The 9,072-nt window shown below is 45.7% G+C and overlaps 1 protein-coding gene across 1 annotated transcript; it reads right to left on the bottom strand.

The window, feature by feature from the left end:
• Positions 1-6,159: 6,159 nt before the first annotated feature.
• LOC147638975 (uncharacterized) lies at positions 6,160-8,996 on the bottom strand. Its single transcript, XM_086786171.1, has 2 exons — positions 8,857-8,996; positions 6,160-8,745 (listed from the first exon to the last, which is right to left on the bottom strand). The coding sequence occupies exon 2, from the start codon at positions 8,613-8,615 to the stop codon at positions 6,669-6,671; it is 1,947 nt and encodes a 648-aa protein (XP_086642297.1). The 5' UTR covers positions 8,616-8,745; positions 8,857-8,996; the 3' UTR covers positions 6,160-6,668.
• Positions 8,997-9,072: the final 76 nt, after the last annotated feature.

The following is a 9,072-nucleotide window of genomic DNA, read 5'->3' as shown; positions in this document are numbered from 1 at the left end:
CAGCATACCAACTGCTCATCTCATCAAAGACAACATCCCTACTTACCCTCAACTCACGTGTAGTAGGGTTATAACACCTGTATCCCTTTTGCTCAAGGGAATATCCAATAAACACACATTTTTCAGCTTTCGGATCCAGCTTGGTTCTCAGCTCATCTGGCACATGCACATATGCAATGCATCCAAAGACTTTCAGATGAGACAAATCTGGTTTTCTGCCAGTAAACCTCTCCTCTGGAGTTACATCATGTATGGCTGCAGTTGGAGTCCTGTTCATGATGTATACTGCTGTAGAAACAGCCTCAGCCCAATAGCAATGCGGCATATTCTTCTCTTCCATCAATGCTCGCGCAATCTCAGCAATGTGCCTGTTTTTTCGCTCAGCAACTCCATTTTGCTGCGGAGTATATCTGCATGTGAACTGTCTCCGAATACCATTCTTCTTCAAGAATTCAGAGAACTCATTGGAGAAGTACTCTCCCCCTCCATCTGACCTTAGGCACTTGACATATTTTCCTGTTTGCTTTTCAACCAAAACTCTGAAATTCTGAAAGTGAGTGAAAACCTCACGCTTCTCCTTCATGAAATATACCCACACTTTCCTTGTGTGGTCATCAATGAAAGTGACATAGTACCTGCAGCCTCCCATAGACACGGTCTTCGTAGGACCCCATACATCTGAATGCACAAGATCTAGTGCATTTCTGCTCACATATCTGTTACGTGGAAACACATGCTTTGTTTGCTTCCCAAATTGGCATGCTTCACAGATTTTCTGCATACCTTCCACTTTAAATTTTGGCAGCCCTGTCACAATTCCTTTTGTCTGCATAGACTTCAATCTCTGAACATTTACATGTCCAATTCTTTTATGCCATATGTCTGTGTCTGCAACAACTCCTGAACCATTTGCAAACATTGCAGCACTCATTTCAGGCATGTCTACATTCAGCGTAAACATTCTGCCCACTCTGTTGCCTTTTGCAACCAACCTGCACTTGTCTTTAAAATCTTCAACATAACACCCATCAGGGTTAAACCGAACCTGCAAACCCTGCTCAATCATTTTGCCAACTGAAACCAGATTCTTTGTTATGTTCGGTACATGAAGTACATCTGCAAGGTACTTCACTTTGCCATCCTGCATAGACAATGGCACATCTCCAACGTGGGCAATTGGATGAGCAGTGTCATCCCCTGTTTCCACAAAACCTGGCCTTTCCGGGTTTTTCATCTCCTTGAACCACTCCCCATGACTCGTCATGTGGTTCGAAGCGCCTGAATCCACATACCATACATTATCTTTTTGTGCTGCAACAACGTTTTCAGACATGGCATTCACAACATGCTGCATAACAAATAACCTTTCATTATCCTCATTATTTCTGCTTGAGGATGCAAAGTTGTTTTGCTGCACTTTTCCATTTTGCATGTCAGCCTGCTTCTTATAACATTCTGACTGCACATGTCCAGGCTTACCACAATAATAGCATTCACGTGTATCATTATATTGCCTTTGCCAATTTCCACGGCCTCTTTGACTCCCCCTGCCTCTGAATTTGCCTCTTCCACCTGCGTGTTGTTGTTGTTGTTGATTCTGGGACTGTTGTTGTTGCTGCTGCTGCTGCTGCTGGCCATAATTCTGATTACCTGTTCGGCCACCTCCTTGACCGCGTCCACGGCCTCCTCTACCTCGTCCTCTTCCTGAACTCATGTAGAAGGCATGTTGCTCTGAACTGTTTTTGCTTTGTGAAGACTGTTGGTCTTCACCCAAGTTCTTCTCTTCGATAATCAGCATAGACACCAAATCTGTAAAGTTGGGAATGTTTTCCCGAGTCTGAATAGACATCTTAAACACCTTGTATTGTGGCCCGAGACCACGTAGACAGACTTCCACCTTGTCATCATCATCTACTGACACACCAATAGATGCAAGGGATTCCACAATGCCCTTTATCTTCAGCGCATAGTCATTCACAGACATGCTCTTTTTCTCCACAGTATGAAGTTCATTCTTCAACTGTATCTTACGTGCCTTGGTATTTGTTTCATAAAGCTTTACCAAGGTGTCCCACGCCTCCTTGGGGGACTTGGCATCCTGAATGTGCCCAATCATGGTGTCCTGTATACTAATGGAAAGCCAATACATAACCTTCCTGGCTCCTTGGTTCCAGTCTTTAAACTCTTTCACATCTGCAGCAGTCGGATTTATATCCGGTATCTCCGGTGCCTCTTCATGCTCACCTTCTATGTAGTCCCAATAACCTTTTCCCATCAGGAAATTTGTCAACCTGAACCTCCAGGCATGGAAGTTATTCTTATCCAGCTTCTCAGCCACAATCTGTGTTATGCCATCATTAGACATCTTGCCAAACACACAATTTTACCAGAACCTGCACTCTGGTTTTTCTGCACAAATGCTGTATTTTCTGCACAGCGGTACTGCAGTACTCTCAATTGTCACAACCAGTGACTTCAATGCACATACATACACCCAATGGCAACTGTAGACCTCTTTGCAGCACCCACAGTGTCTGCACAGTCAATCTGTCTTCTTGCAATTCTTAAAACAGAGTTCTGCAGTGAATCGATGACTTACCCGCAGTGCTCGAAATCGCCTGCTTTCTGAAAAACGGAGGTCCAGACGCGCCCGAAACGCGTTTTCGGCCCGAAAATGTCAGTCCGTAGGACTTCATAGTTGCCCTATAGCTTCACTCCCGCGAAGAAAGCTCCTCAATCGGAGATCGTTTGCCGGTGCCTCCCGTAGAGCTCCCGACAAGGGTGTAGTCACCAACACAATAGGGAAGAGTAGTTGAAGCTCTTACCCTCGTACCGCTTCCTGTGGTTCTCTTGCTTGCAGCTCAGCCCTTAGCACGAACCAGGCTCTGATACCATGAAAAGATGCAGGGGGGAAGAGAGCTTGAGCTCTTGCAAGCACACACACACACTCACAAAACCCTAATAGAGAACACACGAGGTGAGAGGCTGAAAATCTTCTTCTTCTCTACTCAACACTCAACACACCATATACAAGAATAAGAGTACACACCATATGAAAGGTACTCAACCAAATACATACACGGGTTCTCTATAGTGTGAACCCAACTAAATGAGCTGGCGCTATAACTATGCCAGTCTCTAGAGTGGCTGTCACACAGCCTGTCATCCCACTGGCCGCATATCACCCAAGATCTCACCAACCATGCCAGTGGTGTAAGTGCGGGGCCTATCCCCCAGGCGGGTCATCAGTGTCCACCGCCTCACTAGAGCTCGATATCTCAACACGGAGAACTTTCTTTTGTGCTTGTTCCCCTGCTCTGATACCACTGTCAAAACCCCACCAGATCTCCTCGTAGAACGCTCCTGGTTCGAGACTCGAAACCTGCAAACAAACAAATAAACAAGAAGAAGGTGCAGGCCTGACTCACCTCCCAACCATGACAGCCGTGGGCAAGCCCACAGTCTTGGCTGTCCCCACCGAGCCACGAGCTGAGCTAACTAGGTTGACGTACCGACCAATCTCTACCTCGCGACGTCCCAACCCTCGCGGGCCTCGAGATTGCTGCCGGCCTCGGCTGCATAAAGCAGGTGCATGTCTGCACTAGATCCAAGCTCCAGACCATAGAGCTCTCACAAATCTCGCGAGACTCTATATAACTAATGACTAACCTTGGCCACCCTTTTATAGGCTCTAGGCCGGTCATCGGGCATCCACACTTGGGCGCTCGCCGTCCATACTTGGGTGCCCGCCCGTTAGTCTATCCCTAACTCAGCTCGCCAAACAGCCTGCCTAGCTCCAAGCTTCCCCAAACCTCGAAGCTAGTCTTGTGTGTGTGTAGCACACGGTAGATACACACTGTGCACATGACAACCTTCCATAAAGTATAGTTGGAGCCATCCAATTTTGCAAACTCAGAGAATATATGAAGAGTAGTCGGGGGCAGCCATCACTGAAACTCCGGCTCAATCAAAGAAGAAGGGAAAAAATATGGAGTGGGGAAAAATGAGAAAACACCTAATACGGGCGGGCACACCCACAACAAAGGCCCTGGTGTATATGTATAGAGAGGAGATGACTTCTAACACCCCCTCTCAGCTCCTGGCTGTGAAACCATCCCCAGGGAGCTGGAGTGCCGCCGGAGCAACGCCTGAGATAGCGACTTCGTGAAGAGGTCCACCGCACTATCCTCCGTCGAGCAGAACTCTAGCAAGATGTCATCAACAACGATCTTTTCACGAACAAAGTGCTTCTTGATGACCAAGGATTCCAAAAGTGGAAACCCAATTCTGCAAAGTAACCTCTGCAACCTCACCACCTCACAAGCAGAATGGTACTCTGCCTCTGTCGATGACAAGGCAATAGATGACTGCCATTTACTGCTCCATAAAACTGCTCCTGAGCCGAGGGTAAAACTGTCACCTGAAGTAGATCTCCTCGTGTCTGGATCTCCTTCCCAATCTAAGTCACTCCAACCTTGGAGTCGGACTCCATCCATCAATCCCCCTCCTGTGTAAAAGAGTCCAAGATCCTTCGCATGCTGCAGAAACCACAAGATACGCAATCCTGCCTCCCAAAGAATCATATGCAAACATGAGCTCAACAGCCTCATCAGGAAGCTCCCGTCCAATCTGGTATCCATCAACCAAATCAATGAACCATTCTGCTTCCGAATCAGAGAGGCACCATACTGCTCACAAGGATCAACAACTGTTACGATGGGATGCTAAGTCCTGGAAACTAATCCCAAAGGAGGATTAGATGATGTGTACAAATGAGAGCTTGGCTATTTATAGGGGGAAGAGGAAAATAGTCGGTTTTGCCTTTTCAACCCACAAAACTTCTATCTTTTGTGTCTAAATTTTGCCCGAAAGGTGTCCCATATATGGGTGTATGTCCCAAAAGAGCTCAAAGGTGAGTACCACCCCCTTTTTCATTTTGATTATCGCTACCTCTATGGAGTTGAGGTTGTACTGAGCCTGTGTGGTGGCTGTTGTTTTTGGTAACTAATAGAAGATCTCTTTCCCGGAAAAAAAAAAGGGAAGACCTAAAAACGAAAGATTCCGTCAAGAAATGTAAAAAAGAAAGTGTCCTACATATGAAACCAAGTGCTCCACACTTGGAGGGACTTTCTTATACCAAACAGATAGAAAGGGCTGGCCGACTTGAGTTAGTTGGGAGGGGAATTTTCCTAAAAATATGCCCCAAACTCCCTCATTCTTCCTCTTCTCATTCTGGTCTCCCCTAGTCGTGAGCAAATCCAAGCCAGCAGAAGAGCAAGGAGCAGCCAAATTAATGGAAAACATTAGAATTCTAAGTAGACAAACTTAACTGGACAGGAACAAATGGAAAAGGCCAGGCACACAGGACAAAAATCTTTGACAAGTCCCCTGTTTGATTGTGAAAGAACGGGAGGAGCTTCAACCTTTGCGTTCTTCTATATGTAGAGCAAATACTGCGAAAGAATGGGAGGAGAAAAGGAAGTGGGAGGGGAGGGATATATCCTGGTCATTGGGACCTAATTCACTGTCTCGTGTGTGAATAATTTCATTCCTTCGTTTTGATGGACTAAGTGCATTAATTCTCTATAAAAGACGCCCTAACATTCATAGATCAAGTCCAAAGCTCGCCTCTGACCTGCACCATTAGTACTCTCGATTAGCCCACGCAAACTCAACAGAGCTTAGAGGACTGGAAGCTTCTAAAGGTGAAGATGAGCATGGACAGCAGACATGCTAGAGGCATATACCTAGATGAATCCAGGAACATGCCCAAATTCACCTCATAAGAATGTGCAATTTATAACCTCATGGTAGTCATCCACAAGACAATTAATCATCACTCCATCATGCATAGTATCAACTGGATACTACGACATCCCCACTAACGTCATCAGTGCCCAATAGTGGGTGTAGAACTTGGTATCAATAGAGGCATGGCTAAATCTCTAGCAAAAGCAATTGGTGATTCACCTAGATATAAGTAGTTTGTTCATGTAAGTCAATGTAAGCGAGGCAAAGACAGACATACTATAGGAAGTTAATGTCAGAATTCCTTAAGTACTCAAAAAGCTCTAGGCACGGCATTTGAAGTTAATCTGAATGGACCTAGATTATGGCAGTAAGAGAGATTGCACGAGAAAATTAAAGCACAATGCAATGTGAAACCGTCAACAGTCTGATAGTTTTATATTAAGAACTTCAACTTGTACACAAGACCCTTCTGATCAACGCACTATCTCGTGTAAAAAGGACCCTTTAGATCAATGCATAGCCCTAAACTGATGTTACTAGTGATCATGTTTCAACCACAAAATTTGGGCCAAAGAGTCGGGGAGAATCCAAATCAGCAGTGCAACACGCAAAGAGCTCCCCAGATTTTGCTCGAGAAAATTTGTAAGAAATACTAGAGGATCAGACGGCATTAACATCAGAGGGAAACATCATCACCTTTGATGATCTTTGCGGAGGTGGAAGCTGGAGGTTTGTGATAGTGCTCATTTAAACTGCTCCATACTGTTTAACTCGTAACACAACAAACTCCAAGTTAGGCTAGTCTTGACCTGCTGTTGAGGCAGCATTTGATGAAAACCCCCTGTGATCAGGAACCAGGCAAAAAATGTTTCGGCGGATCTATGATCCTTGTCAATCATCCTCTCTACAGCATGATTTCACCGTTTCTTTTGGTTGAACTGTGCATAAAGTCTATTATACATAGTCTCCCAATACTGGGCATCCTCAGCCTGCTTCAGAGTATTGGAGGCATGACACAAACTATTTACACCTTGACACAGTTGAGCAATGGACGAAGCTTCTGGAATGATTTCAATGACATTCTCGATTCCGTTTCCATAAGTGAGAAGCCCGATACATGTAGCAACACTTGCTCCAAAACTTAGCCAAGGTCTTCCTCCTACACCCTTCCTGTGTCGATTTCGCATTGCATTGTAAAATGCAGTGCGAATTGCAGAGAGACTGGCCCTTTCAGCTGTAGCAATGACACTGTGAGCTGCAGCCCGAATTTTGCCCGTGCTGCCCACAGCTTTCAATACAGATAATTTTGACCCTGAAGCAACCTGAGCTGCTCCAAAACCTTTTGCAGAAGGCACCAGAAAATTTGTCACGGGAGTTACAAGCTTTGTCATTGCCACAACTGCACCTTTCTTTGTCTGCAACATACCCAATTTGACAATTGTGGGGATTTTGAAAGTGAGAATCTTCATAGCAGTGGAGACAGGAGCCCAATGTGAGAGAGATGCTACACCAACTGCAGCAGCAGCTCCTGCGCCAACCACTATAATGGGTTTATCTAAGATCCTGGTTTTGCTCTTCACCCCTTCACCTTCAATATCTGCATCCTCGTCAGCTTCTGAGACCAAACACTCCTTAGCCAAAGCAGCCACATGCTCTGGGACAGGGGTCATCCAATGCTTGCGAATGCCAGCCACACTGCCAGCATCTAGAATTGCAACTACAGCTTGGGACTGCTGCGCTTGCTGCTTTAGTGCCTGAGCTAAAAGAACATGGCATTTATCCTCATAAGGAAGATCATCAAATTGTACTGTGGATGCTGTAGTCTTGTCTGATGTCAAAGGAGCTTGTGCTGCACTATTCAGAGCAACTCGCAGTCCCTCCACTGCTAGGCGAAAACATTGACTCAAGGCAAGCTCAGAAAATTCCACATCCTTTCCTCTTTCTACATCTTTTAACAGCTTTTGTGTCCTCTCTAAGGCAAGACTCATGCCGGGAAGATATTTGTAAACCTTATACAGGTCAGCAAGAAATGGATAAAAGGACTGAGCAAATGCAGGGCACTCATAGTCCAACTCTCCATCATCATCATCATCATCGTGTCTTTGTGAAGAAAGGTCGCCGAATCCAGCTGAAGTAGATGCTGTTGCCAAACTGTCTTCAAGTGACGACATCACATGCGAAGCTATGAATTTCAATCCAGGGGAGTCAAATCGTACCATGCAGGGTTTGGAAGCTGGCTGGAAATACAAAGAGCTTCCCAAGGAAGCTGCCACATTCTTTGCAGCTGCAAAGGGACTGTCATTATTCCTATCAAGATCCTCTGAGTACTCACTCTCAGGAGGCTTTGCAGGTCCTTCCAGGTAATAAAATGAAGACTTCAACTCTGCTGCTGCTTGCTTTGCTGCCAGGACATGACCAGTAAAAGTTGTTCCAAAGATGGCCTTAATCACATCAGCTTGGGCCATTTTCATATACTTGATGAGGTTATTCCCATCATGGAAGCTTTCTTTGATGACATGCAGTGCAGATGTTGGATAAATCTCCATGGTCTTGGGGATTAAGGCATGTAGATGCTCTGTGTGGATGACCTCCATGGCATCACATCCAACTTGCACAATGACAGCGCCGGGGTTTACAGTCTTTATCAAGTCCCGAGCATCAGAAGCCGACTGCTCCGACAAAAGCACAGTAGAGAGGATGTAGACCACAGATTTGGGTTGCTGGGGATCACGAAGCGCCAAGGTGAAATACTTCGTGGAACGCTGTAATGGCAATCGCTGAACAAGACTCCGAGACACTGAGAGGTCGCTGGAAGTTTTTGAAGGCCAAAGGAAAGATAACAGGGAGCTTATCCAAGAAGCCATGGCAGAATATACTAGTATGAGTGCTTGCAGGCATGCCTTAAGCCGATTGATGATGTCCTCTCAGAAAAAGAGGCCCTCCGTCGTCTCCCGCAACAGACGCGGGCCAGGATGAGAATTAGGGTTAGGGTGCCTGAAACAACAGGAATCAGGCAAGCAAAACCAACGATCTTTTCAGCCCCGATTGATCCTAAGGAAAACGGGAGACAAAGAAGTATGTCGATGTTCAAAATGCATAGCTCACCTTGTGAGAGACATGAAGCAGCAGTAGCTGTCTCGGTCCCCGCCTGTTGCAACAACAATCCTCCCAGCAACGAAGGAAGACGACCCAGAAAGTCGATCTAGAGCATTTATGGTATTTGCTTAGTGAGTGATAATATTTTATAAGAGAGAGAGAGAAAGAGAGGGTGTGGTAGAATACAACACGAGCGCATTTATGGTATTTGCTTAGAGAGTGATA

The sequence above is a fragment of the Cibotium barometz genome, chromosome 4, assembly GCF_041138505.1.
Source record: "Cibotium barometz isolate CiBa-2024 chromosome 4, ASM4113850v1, whole genome shotgun sequence".
Lineage (NCBI taxonomy): Eukaryota > Viridiplantae > Streptophyta > Polypodiopsida > Cyatheales > Cibotiaceae > Cibotium > Cibotium barometz.
This window is presented reverse-complemented; position numbering and strand designations above follow the sequence as displayed.